This window comes from Rhipicephalus microplus, chromosome 10, assembly GCF_043290135.1.
Source record: "Rhipicephalus microplus isolate Deutch F79 chromosome 10, USDA_Rmic, whole genome shotgun sequence".
Taxonomy (NCBI): Eukaryota; Metazoa; Arthropoda; class Arachnida; order Ixodida; family Ixodidae; genus Rhipicephalus; species Rhipicephalus microplus.
Window position 1 is genome coordinate 51404175 of NC_134709.1, and position 22255 is coordinate 51426429.

The following is a 22255-nucleotide window of genomic DNA, read 5'->3' on the forward strand; positions in this document are numbered from 1 at the left end:
TCGAATCCCGGCTGCGGCGGCTGCATTTCTGATAGAGTAGGAAATGTTGTAGGCCCGTGTACTCGAATTAGGGTGCACGTTAAAGAAACCCAGGCGGTCGAAATTTTTGGAGCCTTCCACTACGGGGTCTCTCATAATCATATAGTGGTTTTGGGACATAAAACCCCACTCATCAATCAATACACAGAGTAAATCTCCCGCGGTTACTACCTTGGAGGACAAGATCCAGTGCCTACATATATATATATATACATATATATATATATATATATATATATATATATATATATATATATATATATATATATATACGAGGTGGCCAGTGAACGGAGCATAAGATGAAGAAAATTACGGGGCCGCACAACTTTAATGCCCCACCTTCTTTATATACAAGCTTTGCTCTAAGCTTAGACGCCGTTTAAAATACCTGAAAGAAAATATTGATTCATGGTTTACTTGTATTTATCTTCGGATCAGATAAGGGAAACACCATGAAGAGTAATGGAACAAGGATGAAAGTAAAGGTTTATTTAAATAACAAGATTCACAAAAAGGCGCGCTTACTACACTTGCAAGCTTGAATCACGCAGCCGCATCAAAGAACTGGTCAATCAGGTTGGACACCTGGAGTGGCGTGTATTTGAGGTACTTGTCCGGGTTCTTGGTAAAGGGTACTGAAACGTACTTGTCATAGAACATCTTGTACTTGGGCAGCACGAACTCCTTGTTGTCGCGCTTCAGGCTCTCTCGAAGTTCGACGTCAGGTACGGCGTATGCCTTCTGCACGCGGTACAGCTCCTCCAGCTCGCGGTTGAATCCAGTGAACTTGTCCTTGATGGTCTGCCGGTCCTTGTCTCTCAGTTTGGCACCACCCGCCGCAACGGCGGACGTGGACAGCGGTCGGTCCACCTCGAGGACATAGTGGAGGACGCGACTCCAGCTTTGGGAGTAGAGCCGCTTCTGGTCCCTGATCTGCTCCTCGTACTGCTTTCCCAGAGAGGGCTCGTACATTTGGACGACCTCCAAAAGACCCGACCGCACGAGAGCCCTCAGAACATAGTGTAGATTGTTCAGCCTAAAGACAGCCTGTAGGGCTTGGTCTTCGTACCGCGCGCTCTTGTTGTGCAGCGTCAGGTTAAGCACCGACAGAACTCTGGTCACGTACTGCGCCAGGGCAGCACGGTTAGGATCCCGGCTTTGACTGAACGATGCGAGGTCCCAGACGGCCAGCACGGCCCCGGCAGCCTCGACGAAGCCCAGTAACTGTTCAAGCACCACCATTACGTTGCTGGTGAGCTCGTGCACGGTGCCGTCTCGCGGCATCTTGCCCTCTGGGTCTCCTTTGACGCTGTCGACGAGCTCTTCCAGTGCCTTGTTCAGCGTTGTCTGGAGGGTGACAGCTAGACCAGGTAGCCGTGCAGCCGCTGCACGGCCTGAGGTCGGCCCGGACAACAGCGACTCATAGTCTTTGCGAAGCGCCCGCACGTGCTGGAGGACTGGGAAGAGGCAGAGGACGCTGACGAAGTCGTGCCGGGCGACACAACGTTTGACGCGTCCGGCGAGGGCTTCGCCTTCCTGGGTGACCGCTTCCAGTGCAGCCAGGACGACGCGTTCCAGGTGCAGCGGTGGGTCCGGACCCAGGACCTTGCACAGGAGCTCGTCCTCGGCCTGCATAAGGCGACACAGCGCCGTCAGCGTTGTGAGGTACGCCTCGACCTCCTGGTCTAGAAGCTCGTCGCGCGACGTCGTCTCCTGGAGGCCCGCAACATCCGTCGCACGCTTCAGGCCTCGCATTAAGGCATCGTGGAGGCGGCGTGGCACGCGGCTCTTGCGGTTCGCGCCTAGCTGCGGTGACGACGAGGGCTGCGGCGGGAGCGTGCCACTGCTTGCAGAACCGGTCTTATGGTGCTCGCGTAGGGCTTGCATGGAACGCACGAGAACGCGCGAGCGCTGAGTCGCATACGCATCCAGGTGCTCCGAGAGGTTCCGCTTGCGGAGCCAGGTGGAGATGCGAGACAGGTCGTTCACCACAGCTGCTGGAAGAGGCTCCAGCGCAGCGGCGGCATTTGCGGGAGGTGTGGAGGACTGTGGACACTCTGCCTCTATGAGATCCAAAATGGCGATGGGTGCGACTGGGCGACTGTGCCGCACCAGCAAGGCCTCGAACTCGGCCTGCGTGAGAGCGCGGGAAGAGTCTGTTAGAACTCATTGGTTAGATCTCCCAATTTGCTTGGGTGACTCCCGAATTTTGAGCAGTCCTCTCGCCTGCACAGGAATGGCCGGGATTACATTGAAAAACAGCGTTAGCGCCACCACTATAACGAAATAATCAGTAAGAACATTGGTTTTATTATTTGCCGATCCGGTGCGTGACGCTTATGCCACTTTCGTCGCAGTACACTCATGTAAAACGGAAAAGCGCATTAGTATTTGCAAGGGGATACTGGCTGTCAAGGGACGCAGCAGTGTTCTGTCCCTAAATCATGCGTACGTGCACGCGCCATTACCACAATAATCAGAGACGTCAACTAAATTTACTGGCAACCATTCGCTCACAACGTCGCTATAGCCATGAGGAACAGTGAATTCATTGCCGTGGAAATGCCATTCCAGTAAACTCCCATAAATGCCATTCAAGTCCTGGACTTGACAGCCTGTGCACAATATGGAATGGGTACTCAATAGTTTGAGATTAAAGAGACATGCTCAGCAGTTACACATTTTGGGCACCACAGTGGCTACATAGTACACACAGCGCTGTGAGATGATGAAGTATGGCCTGCACTTCCTCTCTCTGCACCTTGAATACGTCTTTTCATAATGTAATAATCTTTGGTCCCCTCATCCTCTCAGATGAGGCTTCACATTTTTGGTTACATACAGGCCAGCCGAACTGCCTTTGAAAAAGTGCAGCCATTCTATGGTCAAAGCCGGCCACATCTCTTTCTTACACTATTTCTGTTATCTTTTCCTGTTTTTGATATTGCCTGTCCTAAAACTTGCAGTTGTTTCATGTCCAAATACAACCAATGAGTGCAGTTCATTAAATATGGGACACAAACGACTATGCGCCTGAGCTTGCTCCTGTTTTTCATGAAGGCAGTAGGCTGGAGAGAGCGTCTGATGCGCTTGGTGGCGGGAACCACTAAGCGAGAGAGTTTGTGACACGCGCTGCGCAGCGCAATCCATCTGCCAGAAGGGCGCACCTGTTGTTTTGCTCAGCGCACTTTCCTAGCGCAAAGAGCTTCAGCGGAGGTGGCGGGGTGGGGGCCTAAGGAGCTTTGCTCTTCATACCTAATTCATCCATCAAGTGGGCTCAAAATCGGTACTGATTGACTCCAGCAGCTAAGCACATAATCTGTAGCCCCGCCGTGGTGGTCTAGTGGCTAAGGTACTCGGCTGCTGACCCGCAGGGCGCGGGTTCGAATCCCGGCTGCGGCGGCTGCATTTCCGATGGAGGCGGAAATGTTGTAGGCCCGTGTGCTCAGATTTGGGTGCACGTTAAAGAACCCCAGGTGGTCTAAATTTCCGGAGCCCTCCACTACGGCGTCTCTCATAATCATATAGTGGTTTTGGGACGTTAAACCCCACATATCTATCTAAGCACATAATCTGTAAAATATGTTACATTTTAAAATTTACTATACTTAGAGCATATAAGCCTGTATAACAAGCTTTGACACTTCAAAATTGATAAATCAATATGAAGGTAATACGCTCATTTGGTTTTGAAGTATGGCTTCGTGGCAACGCAGACTTTTCCTTGTAGATGTCTTCGCGGTAGAGTGTCAGTCACATGCAATGAAACCACCAATACAGGATGGCCAGACGTGGACACGAAATTAATTATTCATTTGGAATACTTTCAAGTTTCCAATAACTTAAATTCAGGTTAAAGCAAACTCTAATAAATGCTGTAATATTCTTCTGAATATTTAAAGCACTTGCATATTCACACGAGCCTAATGTTCAGGCATTCTAATGTTCTGCTGCAGTTGACTTATAAATTGAGAATACGGCAGATGTGAACTGCGCGACTTGCCTGCAATCCCGCAACACCCTCGTTGAAGAGCTGCTCGAGCAGGTTGGCCTCAATGTTGTGCGGACTGTTCTGTTCGAAGTAGTCTCGCGCCTTTTCCACTTGCTCCATGGCCTCAAGGAAGCTGTCCAGGTTCTGGTCACTGGGACCTTGACTGATTTTGGGCTTGGCCATCTGGGACACCCCATAGAGCTGCACCACCTGCAATAGGAAGAATAGATGCTAAGGGTAAAAAAATCTAGCCCGTTTGACTAAAACACGAGTTTAGGAGCACTTGTACTGGCACGATGCCAGTACCCGCTGTCTTGTACATCATTTCCAATTGGATATTTGTAAGATGTGCTGCATTTTATTAGGAGATGCACATGGCGAGAACAGTTACAGCAAGTAATGTGGGTATGCTGAAGAAGGGTTTAGTATAACTTTGTTCTGGTGAATGAATGCAAGTTCTGGCCTGTGCTTGTGTGTCGCCTGCTCTAGTCTCAATTGTTTGCTCTTCCAAACAGTAGCAATTGAGCTATATGTTTAAAACCCACACATCTAATGATAAGCATTGTAGACTCCAGTTTATTTTTAAATACATGGCCTTACTTGATGAGGCCTAACTCGCAGTAGGCAGGCATATATCTATTTTTGATCTCCCACTCCAACGTGGCTGTTTTTGCCGATAACTGAAGTTGTGATCTCGCCGTCGGCACTACCAACTATGCGTACAGCCACCGAGTCAGAGCAGCGGGTCAAACAATTCTGTCCTTCACATAACAAGTGTAAGACTCGCATAACATGCAACATACAGCTGCTGGTAGCATGTTGCAAATTTCAATGCGAGCTAATGCACTCGCTATGATGTATAAGGCAGTCATACATGGGAATGGTTGAAGCGCTTCTGCGAGGATTTGGGAAGCCTCCTCAGACAATATGTCCAGAAAGCAAGAAAGGGAATCGGACGGCGTGACGAGAGAAAAGGTGCGAGGTAAACCTGTTGAATGTCCAGTTCACTACACTACACTAGAGCTGAAAGGTAATGGAATGAGGGAGATATTATGTGAGTACTGTACACATGAACAGAAAATTTGCAATGGGTTATCACAAGGCTGTTCTTCCTCAGAAACTCTTGTAGCACACTGCTCCATCAATGGATGTGGCCAGCAACAGTACAACATTACTGTCAAAAATATAACAACAAGGGCTCCGATCCATGCTGTAAACGCTGTTTGATCATGAAGCTGTTGTATCACCTGATGGGACTGACGAATACGAAGCCTTGCACTGTGGGGCGATGCAATACATGAAATGATTGACAGCAAGGTGTTCAATAATTTATTTAAGCTGACATTTTCTCAAAACAACCAACATAATGGCTTATATACACAGTAAGATGGCTTTGAATAGCATGAACCTAGAATTGCCCCAGGTATTGTGTTGCACCGCTACTTATTCTAACTCAAATGCAGTGCCAGTGTGTGTGTGTGTGCGTGTGTCCAGAGAAATCCCTCCATCGCGACCTGAATTTCAGACAGCTAGCAGAAAAGCGTTTCTCAAAGGACTTAGCACTGTATACCAATATAGTTCACACTTTCCGAACGCACGCAGAACAGAAATCGAACAATTATACCCTGCAGGGCCGTTGTCACAGCACTGGACACAGAGTTGAACCAGTAGGCAGGAACCATCACCGCACAATCGTGGTCACACGACCGCGATGTCAAAAGGACAAGGCGTGCAAAACACGAACATAAAAGAGAAGTGAAGACACCACGAACGCCGAGGTCATCACAAACACGTTTCGGCGACTCGGCCAAAGTTTAAGCACTTGCTGAACTACGAGCCATCTTGATCAAGTGGCTGAATTCGTGCTTGTGAACATTGTCGATCAAGAAGCAAATATTACGCACATCTGAGGTGCAAAATCAATAGGCAAGTGTTAGGTAGTTTGTTCTTTTACCAGAAAATACATAGATACGTAACTCTAAAGACCCTGGTGTTTTTTACGCTGCGCTGAAAATGCGACGCTGTGCTCGAAAGAATGCCGGCAGAACACCATCGTCTTTCGACCACACATGCAGCGAAGCAGATACGCGGCCAGCTCTCTGTTATTCTAATACCTCTTCGAGTTGGGCCAGCGTGCGCTCGATGTTCTCCTGGCGCCTCTGCAAGTTCCCCGTCTCGTGGTACACGGGCAGGATGGTGCGCTCCAGCTTCATGAGGCGCTCGTCGAACGACGACAGGATGGCGCACATGCCCTTGCTCAGCTGACTGCTCTTGGCGAGCGCCTCCTGGAATAGCTTGATGTTCTCCACCTGGCGAGCCACCTTTAGCTGGACCCCGTCCATGGTCGTCGGAAACCAGTGCGACAGTTCCCCGAGGAGTTTCGCCCCGCTGTCAACTACTGCATCCACGGTGCTGGCGAACGCCCCACTTTCGGCTCGGAGATCGCATCGCAAGCGGCACCTGCGGGAGGTGCCCAATGGTTCGAGGCAATGGTAAAGTGTGTATGCACTGCGCTAACTAACGAAGATGCGCTTGATTTCAGAGGGTTTCCGATCGATCGCCGAAAAATGTACCGAGTTACAGGACAACTACGATCCCTACGATGCACCTCCCGGCTGCAGCTACTTTCGTCACTTTCGTTTCGCTAAGACGAGCTGATTCAGCCTGATGTAATACTCCTTAGTTGATACAATTGAATACGTAAACAAAAGTAATGTCCGCACTCTATAATACAAATGAAATTGAAATTATAAATTTTACAATTTAAAATACAGATGCGTTGGTTATTGTTAAAGTTAAACAGTAATTAGACCTAATACGCAAATAACGCTTCTTGTTGACGCGATATAACTGCATGTGTGGTCGCCGGCGGTTTTCGAGGAGGACGTAATTTGTGTCTTGTCATTGCTCAAAAGCTTTGTGCCGTTGGTCAGCATGTTTGTGCCTTTGCAACCATTCAAAGGTCACCAGTGGCACGAGTATTCGCTTGTGCTGGTAAGCGTGCGCGTAATGCGTCCGTTGAATTATATAATACGGGGAGACTGGGCAAAAAGACTCCGTACTTGGCCGGTGAATGCGCTTTTTTCGTTGGTGAAACTATTAAGAGTAATCATGTTAATGAGACATGTAGATTTATCAGTACGCTGACGCAAGCCTCGTAGCGCTCCTTCCTTCCCCAGCGCTTGCGGCTGTCATATCTGGTTGTTTATCGGCAGGTCGCGTTCTCACCTTGAATTGACTGCATTCGTTGACACCAGCCAGTTGGGAGATTGGTGTAGTCTATTTACGCTGCGGCGGTCACGTTTTGATGGCGGTGCAGTGGTAGAGGCTCGTGATGCGATGTCAGTGCACATCAAAGAACCTGCTGGTGGTGTAAACCTCCATAGCCCTCCACTACGGCGTTAGAAGACTATGCAGCCCCTCACAATAATAATATCGTAGTTTTTGGGTACTTCATTTGAGTTCGTGTGTATGTATATACGTGGGTGTGTATGTATACATACGCAAAAAAAATTTTTTTTAGGGGGTACGGGGTTGAATTTCTCCACTGGTGACGCCAGTGCAGTAGAAAGTACTCATTCAAATGTGAATGTGGTTAGGGGCCCTCTGATTGTGGGATGTGACGTTGTGGTGTCACACTTCATCTTTTTTTTAAATTTTTTTCCGTTCCAGCCAGTCGTGTCTGTTGGCAACGCAGCTCAGCTGGCAGTGGACCTGCTGCTGTCGACGCTCGAGACTGAGCTGGTCGGCTACATCCACTCGACGGCTCTCGTGCCCCTCGTCGGTGGAAATCCGTACCGCGTCGGCGACCAGAGGCTCGCCACCGCGTGTCAAGGTGAGGGAGCTTCTTTCTTTTCTGCTGCGCACAGTCACAATGCGTTTCTGAAACCGCTGCTCTGGTGAACTCGGATGCGACACTAACGACGACGTCTCATTCCTCATCTTCCACTCAGTCTATGTGTGCCACCGGAGCAGGATTCTAGTGGTGCAACAGAGGACACCAGTTTCAGCGGTGAGTGTCCACACTTGTGTCATTTCTTGCTACGGGCTGCAGGAGGCCCTGCAACACATCTCAAGCGCGACAATTTCTTCTACGTAGCTTTTGCAGGATACGCCTTGGGAAAGCTTCCTTTGATAAACTGATCTCTGCAGCTCACATATGAGAAAAAGAATGATCAACGTAGATTTTTTGCTTACTTTTCTAGCCACGATACAAGAATACAAGTAGCCACAGGTGCATGTTTTACTACTGGACTCTGTTCAGACTGCAAGCATTTCTCTGAATGTCATGTGAAATGTAATTCAGAGCTTTTTGGTAATGTGGAAGAAGATAGAGGAGAAACTGTCAACTTTTTCATAAGTAGCTGGCCTAATTTGCACTCTTAAATTCATGGCATTCATGCACTTAGGCAGTTGCTAGTCTGTGATAATATCGAACTGCCACATAAATTGAGGAAACTGTCGAAGGTACTTCTAGGTGCTGTGCTTGTAGACATAATCGCATAGTTGTACTAAAGTATATTTGCTTTCTTGTGTTCGTACCATGACAGAACTGTCGCACCGAGTATCGCCAGTTCTTAACGGAATGGATCAAGCAGGAGAAGTTCCGTCTGGTCATCATGCTTTCCAGCTGCCTTTCACAGTTCACCAACCCCTCCGACCTCCCTAGGTAAGTCTGGCATCAGATATCTAGTCAAAGTGTGCATTCTCATTGCTTAGGGGTGTCAGAGGGGTTGCTTGTGTTATATACAATGCTGGGGTTTGGGCCTTCCTACAATGGCGGACCAACCATAATTGACAAAGACTTGTGTTTATGTGTAGCAAAAAAAATTTTAGTGTCAGCAGACAAATCGTTAAGATATGGTGAATGGATCATATAAATAAACCTGGATATAATGAAATATTGGTTATAACGAAGTAAATGAAGAATAGCCTTGAAATAGATATACATTCAAACCTCATTAAAAAAACTTGCATCTTGACACGAAAGTAAGTTCGTTGTATCCGAAAATTTGTTATAAAGGTAAATTATTAACATTGTGTCTATTACAAGACTATTCTTCATTTGCTTCATTATAACCGACATTTCATTTATATCTGGGTTCATTACATCTAGGTTTGAGGGGAGTGTTGGAAATATACCTTTATTACGAAATTTCGATTATAAAGAACTCATTTTTATATCAGATGCAACTTTCTTATAATGAGGTTCGAGTGTATGCAATTTCGGCTTGTTGAAATCAATGAATGATTGAACTAAGAAATGAGTCACTTATAATGGTAGCAGTCTATAAGTTATTCTGTTGTATTTCTGACAGGTACTCAGTGCACTACTACTGCACTCCAGCAGTTGGCGAGCCTGTGGAGGCTCAGTTGCGGGCACTGAATTGGACACGGCTGGAGAAGCAGGACCCCGTCACACGGGAACGCGACCCTGATGGTGTGCTGCTCATGCCTGGATCCGGTATCACTCGATCTCTGCTCGACAAATGGTGAGTGGGTTCCAAGATCTGCTAATTAGTAACGTAATGACATGGTTGAAAAACTAATTCAGGCGGCGCATGTCTCGGACAGATCATAAAGGTACACACGACGGTGAGTGCTCGCATGTAGCAATTAGGCAAAGGTCCCTGTTTCGCGCTGTCTGCAGTAGCTTGCCTTTGTACTGCCACCTTCGAATGCATGATAGACAGCGTGTTGCATGGTTTGAAATGGAAAACATGTCTATGCTATCTCAATGACATAGTACTTTCATCCACATTCTCTCAACATCTTCGACGTCCTCACGAAGTCCTCAGATGCCTTGCAAAAGCCAGTCTACAGCTTAATACAATAAATAGTACCTTTGTGAGCAAGACAATCAAGCTACCCGGCCACTTAGTAAGTAAAGGGATTTGGCTGCACTCCAAGAAAATTCCCGCCATCCCTGACTTTTCTCATCCACTACGTCAGAAAAACCCGCGTATCATTCTTTAGTTAGCTTCTTACTTCCAGCGCTTCATATGCAGCTTTGCAGAACTTGCGTCTCCACAACCTCAGCTTCTCCCGAGTAACGCGCCCTTCGTTAGGTCCGAAGACTGTGAAAGTGCTTTAAAGGCACGCTGAAACGGTTTCGGCAATTTTGTACAAACACATTAGGCTGCTAGACCAAGTCCCAAGAGTTGTTTAGAGAACGATTTGAGCTCTCTGCGTAAACTGTGTAATTTATTACAATTCTTTAAAGCTGCAAATCGTTGCAGATCGGTGCGACTTGGCCAAATGCATTTTCAGTCGTCCATTCACTCAGCGACATGCTCTTGGCCAGAGCATGTCAGCAGCCATGTCACTGTGGCTGCTGATCTGATTGTCCGTCATGAGCATGCGCGGAAGTAAGATCGGCTGGTAGGTTGGCGGCACCTGTCAGAGCAGATAAGAACCACACCACAATCTTCGTCTCTGTTGCCAGACTGCATGGGTGCTACCGGGTGCACTATGTGATGGCCTCCGAGACTGTGTGCAACCTGTCGACCTGCGATTTTGGATGTCTAGACTGGCAAAAGGTCGAATCGGCTCGCACACTAATGAGAGCTCTGCGATCGCCAGCGCTCCTCATGAGTTGAGGAGGCCAAACAGAGGTGAGAAGGATGGTATAATTGTCTGTAGTTGCCTTGGTACACGGCGTGTCGCTAAATTTGTGATACGAATATTTTGTTGACGCTTTAGCCTAAACACAGACGAAGCTTCAAAAACCGTTTAAGGGTCCTTTTAACATCATTGAAGCAAGCCCTTACTTACGTTTGATACAGTACTGTGACTCCAATTCAGACGTGCCCACCATCCTTCATACTGATGCTAGCAGTCATAATCAGGTGCAGTACTCTTTCAGTGCGACAACACCTTGCGTAAATGCATTGTTTCTTACGCTTGTTGCAGAAACTCTGCTCTGCGTCTGATCATTCATGTACCCAGCCACAGCGTTATTCGTGCTCTGTAAGATGGAGAAGCTGGACGCCCTTTTCTGGCATTCTGTCGCTTTGCAAGCCATGTGCAAAGCCAGTCTGCACGTACCACTTGTAACAACAACAGTAGTGATGCTGCCACGATGATGACGCGCTAGCTGTTATTGCAATGCGAACTGTGAAAATGACTGACACTGAAATTCAGACAAACTGGATGACGTTCAGGGGAAAATAGAGGCTTGACATGATGAAAAGCTGCTGAACAAAGAATGATGCAAGAGCCACTGCTACGAGAAAGCTCTAAGCATGGGCCTTGTCATAACTCGGGCTTCAGCGACATTGCTTGTTCGACGTTTCTTCAGAGTTGCACTGAAAGCCACACTGCAAGGTACTACTTAGCCATAGATGCACCAGTTCAATTCACAGTAAGAAAAGGTGAGAAAATATTTTTTTTGTTCTTTTATTATGACAGAGCTGCATACAGTCACTGATGAATTTTTCGGACTCCAAAAATTTGGACTTGTTGGAATTTTCGAACTTCACAAATAAACCGTCATGGTTCCCATTTCATTAATGCATTTTCGGGACCGATTTTTTGGACTAATTTATGTTTAGAATTTCTATTTTGCGGACTAAATCGTTTTTGAGCTATGCCGCTCGATACTGAAAGGCACAGTGTTGGATTTTTTGTTAGCTTGGCCAAGTTGTGTAGCCTCTAAGATTGGAAGTGCGCACAATCTTCTAGTTCTAGGAAGCCATGTCTGATCTTCCTTGGCTAGCAACACAGCAAAATCTTTGTTTTAGTCAGCCTTATCATCATCATTCATACATCGGTAGGTTCCTTTTATTTCCTGAGCGTTTGTTTTTCTGGCCGTCATTGCGCACATGGTCGCGTTAGTGGCATGAAAAGTGTGTTCGAGCCGTCGTGCGTGTCACACGCTCGCTGCTGTTCGGGATTGCTCAGCAGCGCTCCGGGGGGGTGGTCATGTTGCTCAGTTGCTGACCTGGAACGCGCGGGTTTTATCGCAGCCGCGACGGTGGCGTTTTGATGGCAGCGAAATGCTGGGGGCTCTCGTACTGTGCGGTGTCGATACACATAAAGGAGTTCAGACTGTATTGTTAAATTTCCACAAACAGGCAAGATGGATGCATCTTTTTGTGACCAGCATCAAGTTTTGTTTGCTTGGTTCCATAGAGCCACCAAAATGGCCGCCCACAATGGTCAATGGCAACGATTGCCAATACTCTTACCAATGATGCTACCGTAACCCAAATAGAACCAAATTCGCTAATCCCCAAGAACACCATAAAGCATGGTTTTATTGGGGATTCTGTTTAGGCTTTTCCTATCCAAATAAAGTTTATTTTCATGGCTTGATCATTTTTTTGGACTGTACGATTTTTCAGACTACTTCGCGGTTCCCAGCAGGTCCGGAAGTTCGTTCGGCACCTCTATTATTTATTTATCTTTACATACTGATACTGCAGTCTCAGACTGTACCAGGTGTGAAATATAGATACTTGATATTCAAAAAAAGCCACATTAACATACAAAGAAAATACATGAAGTGAAAAATATAATGCATACAGGCAAGACAGTAAGGCTAAGGAAAGACCTATACATGACCTATACGTATGCCGGTACCCTGTATAAGACATAACAGGACCTATACAGACACTTGTCATGTGTAAATCAGTGCCGCTGTTGTCATGCTGTCTCACTATATAGACATGCATCAACAGCCCATGCATGTAAGATTGGAAAGGCATATAGATAGACAGTGTGTTTGGCTGCGATTTTAGTGAAACGAAGCGCACACACACCATGAGCCTCTTCATGTACAGCTCAACCAAAGCCAGGGCTGCAGCATCTTGGTTGGTGAGCAGTAGAGGTGCGATGTCGGTAGCACCTCTAGCAGCATTTTTCGTGCCTGCGACTACTGCGACATGACATTATTTGCACCATGCTTTCTCTGTTACGTCTTTTCTGCAGCATTATTCCTTCTGTGCAGCAGAGGTTGATCTCGCGTTTTGTGTCAAATCATGTTGACTCTGTGCACTGCTCGCATGCCATGTAAGGATGTGTAAGTGCATCCTCTCTAGACTAGGGGTCGTCAATCTTTTTCAAGTGAAGGGCCACTTTGCAAGAAGCATAAATAAACAAGTCACTTTGCATAAATAAATAAGCCGACACAATGGGGGGGGGGACATGGCAAACCAGAAGGGTAGGGGAGGGTTGGTATCAAAGAGAAAGAAGCTGGCATATTGCCAATTCCTTATTTTGTGAACATATGTCCCAAGGTTTCAATTTACAAACATAGATGACGAGTGAAAGCCCCACTTGAGATCACAAATGTCAAGTCCGCTTTCAGATGGGAAGCAGAAAGGGGCGGGCATGGGTTGTGAAGTCGGGCCAGGGACAGCATAATACTGCCTCGCGGGCCGCATGTGGCTCGCACGGCTGCAGGTGGCCTACTCCTTTTAGACCAATATATACTCAAACCGTGCGATAGCGCACCTGGATATAACGAAATGTCGGTTATAACTAAGTAAATGAGTAGTCTTGCAATAGATACAGTGTTAAAATATACCTTTCTAATGAATTTTCGGATATAATGAATTAATTTTGGTGTTGATTGATTGATTGATATGTGGGGTTTAACGTCCCAAAACCACTATATGATTATGAGAGACGCCGTAGTGGAGGGCTCCGGAAATTTAGACCACCTGGGGTTCTTTAACGTGCACCCAAATCTGAGCACACGGGCCTACAACATTTCCCCCTCCATTAATTTTGGTGTTAGCTGCAAGATTGTTATAATGAGGTTTGACTGTATTTCTTCATCATGTGGCAAATTATAACTTTAGCGGGGACAAAGGAGGCCTGATGCACCTGACATAATCGTAGCCAACAGAGATCCAGTGCTGTAGAAGCATGTTAAGGTGTCTTGGAAAGACAGATAGAGACTCAGAAAATTGACCTTAAACATTTAAGGCTCAGTTGTTTCGGCACATGTTCTTGCAAGCTTTACACAAGTGCTTTGAGTAATTTTAGTGCTGGCTTTCCTTCTGACGATTTCAGCGTGTCTGATGAGATTCCTGTTGTCCTTCTGCTTGTGTACTGCTCCGAGGGAGACAACACGCCGGACGCAATCTTGCTGGCGGACCGATTAGACGAGTGGCTGCACCTCTGTCAGGTGAGAGGGTGTGGCTTCACGAGCATGAGTGTCAGGGAAGCTGGAATTCGTCATGCCAACTTGTTTGCCAGAACACATCGGCAGCAATTTCTAATAGGGGGTAGTAGGAGCGAGCACATAGTAGTCTTTATGGAATGAGTACACCTGTCGCAGTGGGTTAGTTTGGTTGGTTAGCTTGTGGATCTGAGTTCCACTCCTAGCCATGGCAGGCGCACTTGAATGAGGGCAAAGTACAAAAAAACATTTGTGCACTTAGGTATAGGGGAACGTTAAATAACCTTGGCAGGATCAAAACTAGGCAAGGCCTCCCGCACAAATGCTACTTTATTACCATATTGAAGTCTGGACATGTAAGGAGCCGAGAATTTCCATAATATAAATACGAAATCAGTGAGACTTCAGTTTGAAATCTGCACAAGCTGAAGTATCGTGGGACAGCTTGTATCCTATAACAAGTGTCCAAACAAGCCCAGTGACTGACCTGCTAAGACACTCAAGTGCCTGAAAATTGAACAGGCGGGCGGCTAGAGTCAGTCAGGAAAATGGTGGTGTGCTTTAGATATTAATTGGGCATTCTCTGTCTATCAAGTTACTGTATTCAGTTTGTAAAGGGGGTTCATCACGAATGGCTTTCTTTTGCAGCCACCAAGCGATGGTGCGGAACAGAGCGGACGACGAGGGCCGTGGCAGACTCCAATCTCGTGGAGCTTGCTCTTCGGCAGCGCTCCGCCAACAAGCATCTATTAGTCTGGGTGTCTCGTCAAGTCCCTGATGTGTGGTGATGCAACTTGCCTGGGAAGAGTTCACGCGTGCATCGTCATTATGGTTACGTTGTCGTATGAGACATTAACATAGATGGGAAATACGCCGTACAGACACTCTCTTTTAGCTGAAACATAATGGATGTGAAACAGGATAGAAATAGCATATTCTAATATAAATAGCAACCAAAGTTTACTATGAAACTTGAGTAATTTTGTTGACAAGAAAATAGTTGCTGTATCCATCCTTGACAATTTTCAACATATATCTGTTTTCACTTTATCTTATGCGTACTAAAGTGTCACTGTGCTCTTTGGTCTCCTTGATCTTGTTAGTTGGTGAACGGGGGATTTCTGTGGCATTTTCCGTTTTTATCATGCGTAGCTTTCGTTAAAGTTTCGGTGGAAAGAACGCCGTGTGCGACGTGTTTCTTCTCTGCATTCTTTCTACTTGCCCACTGTTGGCTTCAACTTGCTCATTTTTTTTCTGCTGTCGTTTCTCATTTCAAGAATCATCTGTCACACATCACTATGTGCATTTCCTTTTCAAGTGGACACTCCTAGACCTCATGGAATGAGGTTGTGCAGGTAAAGCCACGATGGCAAACGTGCAGCAGAGAAAAAACTGAATTTAGCGCTTGTAATATATTAACTAGTGTTCACTTCTCATAGGGTTGTAAGTATGACACAACATTTTGAGAAATTACTATCGTAGTTGTCTAAAATTTTAACATCAAGTTGTGTAATATAGATTCCTCGTCAGATTGACATGTTCACTTTGGCCATAGGGAGTAAATTTATATTAGTATAAGTTAAATTTTATTTAAATAATTAGCACAGTGATTAATTATCAATTGTTTTCTGTGCAACCCACAGCTGAAATCACATTTTTGAGAATTGCCGATTCTGCAATAGGACATCTATTCCTCTTTTGCCCAAATAAGAACTTCGTGCTATCAGATTTGTTATGACGTATACGATATAAAAAACAGGTTTCATGCGTATCAGCATTTCAGTCTGATTACACCTTGGTGCTGCGAAACTGATCAACAGCCTTGTAATTTGTCAAATAATCGTACGTGTAAAGTTAGTAGTTTGCTCTTTACTCCTAAGTATGCAGTCGCATGACGGGTCTTCTTTGTTTACCGCTCTTGATGGTGGTAATATTGTGTAAGAAGCAGGCAAGTTCTCACCCGAAACTGATGGAAGGTTGATGGATATACAAAGACGGGTGCTTGTCTGTTTGAATATCTGAAGCGCAGGTGGAGAAGTTTGACAGAGCAGGTATGTTCTAAGCTTGGAAACAGCTCTACTTTTTTTTGTGTCTCGTCTTTGGTACACATTATTAGTTTGTAGAAACGTCCAACAGAAATCGAGACTTGGTCAAAAATTAAGATCTCAGGTTATTGTAAATGGCAAATCCTTAACTAATAAATGGGCATTAGCTGTTGGAAAAAGGGTGTTGCAGTTTCGAAATTTCTAGCTTGAATACTTCATTGGAAGTAGATGATCTAAGCGTATGTAGTGATGTAAAAAGTTAACGCTGTTGCTTTTCACTAGAGTTGTATCGACCGACATTGCGTATCCACCGACATTGCGACACATCGATGCCTAAGTTTGTTAGCTGTGGATATGTACAGCTTCTGCGAGGTACTGACACCTTGCACCTTATTTATGTGTGCTTATCTTTGCTTATATCGTGGTGCATACTGAGCGCATTCAAGTCGCTCAGCATTGTCGATCGTACTACTCATACGGGTAAGCCTATTAGTATCTTGTAGTGATGTCCTCTCTTTACCGAGATGAAATTAAAATAGAACTCACATTTGTTGTGCGATATCACCTCCCATTTGCTGGAATTGAAAAGCCAAGTTGCGGGGCATTTTTCGTGCAGCTTCTTGGGTCTTGCTAACTCAACACAAAAAACATTGACAACAAAATGTATAGGTTTGGGCATTATTGGTTTAAAACTTTTTGTGAACGACACTAGACGGTGGTTCAGCAGTGTGTTGCATGTTTTAGAGTACGCACACTCTTGCAGACATTGTGCACTAACATTTAAAGACGCACCTTCTAAGTATGTAAAACACTGCTTTGCTTTGCTGGAGCAAGAAACGATCTGCAGTGTATTCAGATGATGGCATGGGCGTTCACAGGATTTTGTCTTTGGGGTGCAAAACCTGTTTTCATCCTACTGAGTAGGGCGGGGGAGTGCTGGTGGTAGGCAGGGGGGGTGGCAAGTGCCCCTTTTGCACCTCCCTCTCGATGCCCATGGATGACACGGTACTGTTATACTGTGTGCTACAAAGTTTCAGTGCCAGATTGCTAGTCGGGCACATTGGACTTGTAACTAAGCGTGCATGGAAGCTCTGTCCACAGAAACTGGGTTCGTTAAGGGGAAGCTCTATAGAAAAAAGCGGCAGGGAAAACTTGACATGAGCTTAAGTCGGCAATCTATACGCGCTGAATATGGCTACATTGTTGTTAATAAGACTGTACTTTTTAGTGTACTGGAATCATTTATATCGTGAACAACTACCAACCTTCAACCATGGTTGTGTACATACCTGTTTGACTATTGTTTAGTAAAATATGTGTTATGAAAGGCTCGCTGTGGTTTGTTTTCTTTTTGCATCACATTAACATATGTTCAATGTGATCTGCTAGCGACACTTAAAAAAATATTTACCATGAACAGGCCTTTGTGAGAAAAAAATGTCTTTGCTTAACTTTTAATATTTTGCGCCATAAAAAAGCGAGCTTGTTTTCTTTCGGACTCTACTACTAATAGATGGCGAGGAGGGTTTGCAGTGAAGAATGCGCTCACCAGCCCTTCCATTTTGTAGAATAAAGGATCATGTTGAAAAAGAAAAAAACTGTGCGCAAGTTTTTTATATTTATGGTTAAGCAGTGAAGCTGAATTATGCGACCACAGGCAGTTGCAGACGTAGCAGCTTAAGCCAAAGTGCCGCTCGAGAAACTCCCGCCGAAAGCAGGCGTCTACACCAACGAACCCGTTTCCGCTACTTCTGCGTTGACGCTACTCTGCCCGCAATCCCACTTCCTCGGCTTGCCATTGTCAATTGCATTCTGCTCGAAAGGCTGCCTGATCCTCGGTGCACAGCTGTTGCTTGCGCTTCGTCACCCAAACTTGATCTTGTGCCCGAACTGCTGCATCGGCCTAGCGAATATGAATTTTTATAGGAGCAGGGAAGCTTGAGCGAGTTTGTACGATATTGTGGAATAAATACACAGCACCGAAAACAGGAACAGAAATATTACCGGAGCCGTCCACTATGGCGTCCCTCTTTATCTGGATTATTGTGGTTATATTATCGATTCCGTCAAAAAAAAAAAAAAAAGCAGAAGTCATTGCTGAGCAGCAACTGCTTCTTGCGAATTCCACTAAAATACAGTTTCGATGAAATTGTATTTTATTGAAAGTTATTGGAGTGTAAAAAACAACTTTTACAGATGTACGTCACAAAATTTTTCAGCACGTAACACGGTCAGTTGTTGCTGAAGAAAAGTTATGACTCTGCAGTGTTGTTGTGGTTCTTTTAATTAAAACATTTGTGAAATGGACGCAAAGTTCAACAGTGTTCTAGCTTTATATTTCTTTTCTCAATGCGTAAAGAAGTCAGGCTTCTCAAAATTTTTCAGGGCATCGCCACATGTTACCTTAATAAATGTGCCGAACTGAATGACTGACTCGGAGGTCAAACTAGAAGAGAAATATTTAACTAAGGACATGTGCAAAAAATACAGTACTTTGAAGATTATATTGAAAGAAAGACATAGATTTTTCTTACTCTATAGAATCGAAGCCAAGCACATGTTCTAATTTAATATGTAGAAACATGTAGCATTATTTTTGTGAGCCCAGATTTATAAAACACCAAAAGTGGCCGAAGTGATGCAATCTGAATAACCCTAGCATTGAGCGAGCATGGAGCAATAGTTGCGATTATCACAATTTTGTGTCGTGAATGTTTTCTGTATAGCTTTAAGAAATGAGGCATTGACGGAAAAGATCCATAATGGTTGGTTTTGATGGGTAACTTGTTACTTCGTAGTTTTACGCAGGTCACTCACTGATACGTATACACACAAAAGCTTCCACGTGGGTCACAGCGACTCGGTATGCCGCGATGCTGTGTCCCACGCTTCGCAGGAATCGCTTTCAGTATCTCTCGCGCATCTGAACCTGCGTACGGTTCATAGAAAGAGATTCGTGGAGGTAATAATAATAATGTCTGGGATCTTGCGTCCCAAAACCATGATAATTAGAGATGCTGTAGTGGAGGGCTACGAAAATTTTGATCATCTGGTGCACTTTAATGTGCACTGACGTCGCACAGTACACGGTCCTCTACCATTTAGCCTCCGCCAAGATGCTACAGCCGCGGTTGAGTCGACACCTTCGGGTCAGCAGTGGAGCACCGTGTGTGTATGTAACTGCTACTCCTCCGTGGTGGCCAGTGTTGCGCGTTGCATAGGAAAGCATGAACGAAATGAGCACACAGAGTCATCCTTTTCCAAGCTAGACAAACTCGCAATAATTCAGCTATTCTAGCAAACACTTTCTATGCATACACGCAGGCAAATTTTGTATGAACCGCACATACCCTGTCCTCATCTTTATCTAACAATTTCATTGTTGTATGCGTTACCGAACCAAAGTGACTAATTACGTTACTCCTTGTGCCAAAGAATAAAGAATGTCTTACCGCTTTTGGTTACCCATAGAAAAGTTAGTGCGTTTCCGTAAAAAAGTGACGGTAACTTGCTTCTGCCACTACTCTATAGTAAGAAATCTTAATCACTGTGTCTTCGCTTTACGGACATGCAGTAGCTACTTTTTTAAACTCAAATTTATATGTCGGATTAAAGTTCTTGCCTAAAGAAAAAGTTAAGCACAACTTCTAATTCAAGGACAATTATTTGCACATATCTGCGATGCTTCCGCAGTACTCTAGTGGCCTAGAGTTGCCTGTATAGTTACATATGTAACAGCTTTAAAACCTGTGGCACATGGGGATGCTGTTTTTCGGAATGGGTTATCATCATGAACTCTCTCTGCAATAAAACATCACTGAGCACACTTGCACCAATTATCACGGCGTGCTTCCGCTACCAAAATCAATGCGCAAATTTAGCGCATTGATTTTGATGAAAAAATATGATTTTTGATGAAAAAATAAAAAATAATAATAAAATAATTTCTGCTCACGGCTGGTTATTTTTTCATCCACTTTTCTTTCTTCTTATTTACATTCCATTGGTTCTAATAACTTCCCCTGTACATTCCTTGGCATTACTGTCTGTTAGATCTCAATAATATTGTGTTAAAACACGGAAAAACGAGCCCTTAGGTATACACTTCTTTCCCTTATTTTATTAAACGAGGGTCTCGTACTGGCAGACTTGGTGTCATTAGGTTGTATACGAGGGACTATTAATCAGCTGCCCGCTCATAATAAGTTCACGTGCTACTTGACGCCAAACATGCGCATAAAAGAGGGCTTTCACACTCGTCACTTGGCTTATAGATGGCGCTGACTGTCACTCCTACTTCTAAATTCACATATAAACCCAAAAAAGTGGATGGGGGGAAGGCCGCTGTGGTAGCTCAGTGGTTAGAGCATCGAACGCGTTATTCGAAGGTCGTAGGTTCGTTTCCTGCTCACGGCTGGTTATTTTTTTATCCACTTTTCTTTCTTCTTATTTTCATTCCATTGGTTCTAATAACTTCCCCTGTACATTCCTTGTCATTACTGTCTGTTAGATCTCATTAATGTGTTAAAACACGGAAAAACGAGCCCTTAGGTATACACTTCTTTCCCATATATATATATATATATATATATATATATATATATATATATATATATATATATATATATATATATATATATATATATATATATATATATATAATGAGATCTCACAGACAATAATGCCAAGGAAAGTATAGGTGAAGTTGAAGTTACTAGGCCAATTGTAATGTAAATGTGAAGAAATAAAAGTGGGTGAAACCTGCGACCTTCGAATAATGCATTCGATGCTCTACCACTGAGCTACCATGGCGGCTATTCCACCAGCCACATTATTGGGTTTATATGTGAATTTAGACGTAGGAGTGACAGTCAGCGTCACCTTAGCCATGGTAGCGAGTGTAGCACACCCTTTGTGAGCCTGTTTGGCGTCACGTATAGCACGTGAACTTATTACGAGCTGGCAGCTGACCAATAGTCCCTTGTATACAACCTAACGGCACCAATTCTGCCAGTACGAGACCCTCGTTAATGCATAAGGGAAAGTAGTGTATACCTAAGGGATCGTTTTTCCGTGTTTTGACACATTAATGAGATCTAATTAGACAATAATGCTAAAGAAAGTATAGGTGAAGTTATTAGGCCAATTGTAATACAAATGTGAAGAAAGAAAAGTGGGTGAAAAGATAACTTGCCGTGGTCGGGATCCGGACCTGCGACCTTCGAATAACGCCACAGGTGCGGATCCTGCCCATGGCAAGTTATCTTTTCACCCACTTTGCTTTCTTCACATTCACATTACAATCGGTCTAATAACTTCACCTATACAGACCGACGTTGGCATGTTTTCAAGTTCCTACATCTATTACTCTACACAGCGCTGGCTTGATAATAGGGGTAACAAGGGTATAATATTGATGTTTTCTTACTTAGAGCCATTTCAAACGTCGCTTCCAGTAGTAAAGATGAGTCCTTATGTGTTTGCCAGGATGTTAGTTGTTAGTTCGGAACATTCATCCAAGCTCAGCAGTACACCTTGAAATTGCCAGATTCCTTTGTCAGGAGTGCAGGTTTCTCTGTCGGAAGTGCAGGTACCTTTGTTGAGAAAGTAGCTTCCTTTGTCGGCAGTGCAGATTCCTCATTCGGGATGGCAGATTCTTTTGTCGGGAGTGCGGTGGTGTCGCGCCCCGAGTGTGCTTTCCTGATGTGTCTGCGGAGGTATTGGCTACGCTTGTATTTAGCATCACGTTGCTGGCAACAATACAGCTTTGTGGCTGTGTGCAGTATCTCGTGTTCGTTCAGGTAGTTGTCGCTAAAAAACTTTCGTCCACACACATCACACGAATAAGGCCTTGTGGCGGATGTAATGCCTCTTGAAATAGACAGGATACTTGAACGACTTGCCACATACACGGCACAGGTGTCTTCTATTGACGATGTTGTTGTTGTCCTCGTGAAGGTAAATTTTTCCATACAGGAGGAACACACCCAGGGTTCATCATCGGTGGGGTTTTCTTGCCGCTGTTTCGATGGTTCGGCGTTTTATATGTGG

The 22255-nt window shown here is 44.9% G+C and overlaps 2 protein-coding genes across 2 annotated transcripts; one reads left to right on the forward strand and one right to left on the reverse strand.

Moving 5' to 3' along the window:
• Positions 1-513: 513 nt before the first annotated feature.
• Positions 514-6693, reverse strand: Exo70 (exocyst complex component 7). The gene is made up of 3 exons (XM_037431780.2): positions 6145-6693; positions 4043-4240; positions 514-2172 (listed from the first exon to the last, which is right to left on the reverse strand). Exons 1-3 carry the CDS (start codon positions 6370-6372, stop codon positions 583-585), a joined length of 2016 nt encoding a protein of 671 aa, XP_037287677.2. The 5' UTR covers positions 6373-6693; the 3' UTR covers positions 514-582.
• Positions 6694-6881: 188 nt separating this feature from the next.
• LOC119180608 (proteasome assembly chaperone 2) lies at positions 6882-15209 on the forward strand. Its single transcript, XM_037431722.2, has 7 exons — positions 6882-7024; positions 7703-7865; positions 7984-8042; positions 8581-8699; positions 9349-9522; positions 14051-14165; positions 14808-15209. Exons 1-7 carry the CDS (start codon positions 6965-6967, stop codon positions 14910-14912), a joined length of 795 nt encoding a protein of 264 aa, XP_037287619.2. The 5' UTR covers positions 6882-6964; the 3' UTR covers positions 14913-15209.
• The last annotated feature ends 7046 nt before the right edge of the window (positions 15210-22255 follow it).

Excerpts from the sequence above, each read along its gene's own strand:
- Exo70 (XM_037431780.2), bottom strand. The coding sequence starts at position 6,372 with ATGGACGGGGTCCAGCTAAAGGTGGCTCGCCAGGTGGAGAACATCAAG. Across the intron at positions 4,241-6,144 it reads CGCTGGCCCAACTCGAAGAG|GTGGTGCAGCTCTATGGGGT; the intron begins GTATTAGAATAA and ends TTCCTATTGCAG. Across the intron at positions 2,173-4,042 it reads AGGGTGTTGCGGGATTGCAG|GCCGAGTTCGAGGCCTTGCT; the intron begins GCAAGTCGCGCA and ends GCTCTCACGCAG.
- LOC119180608 (XM_037431722.2), top strand. The coding sequence starts at position 6,965 with ATGTTTGTGCCTTTGCAACCATTCAAAGGTCACCAGTGGCACGAGTAT. Across the intron at positions 7,025-7,702 it reads ACGAGTATTCGCTTGTGCTG|CCAGTCGTGTCTGTTGGCAA; the intron begins GTAAGCGTGCGC and ends TTTCCGTTCCAG. Across the intron at positions 14,166-14,807 it reads AGTGGCTGCACCTCTGTCAG|CCACCAAGCGATGGTGCGGA; the intron begins GTGAGAGGGTGT and ends TTTCTTTTGCAG.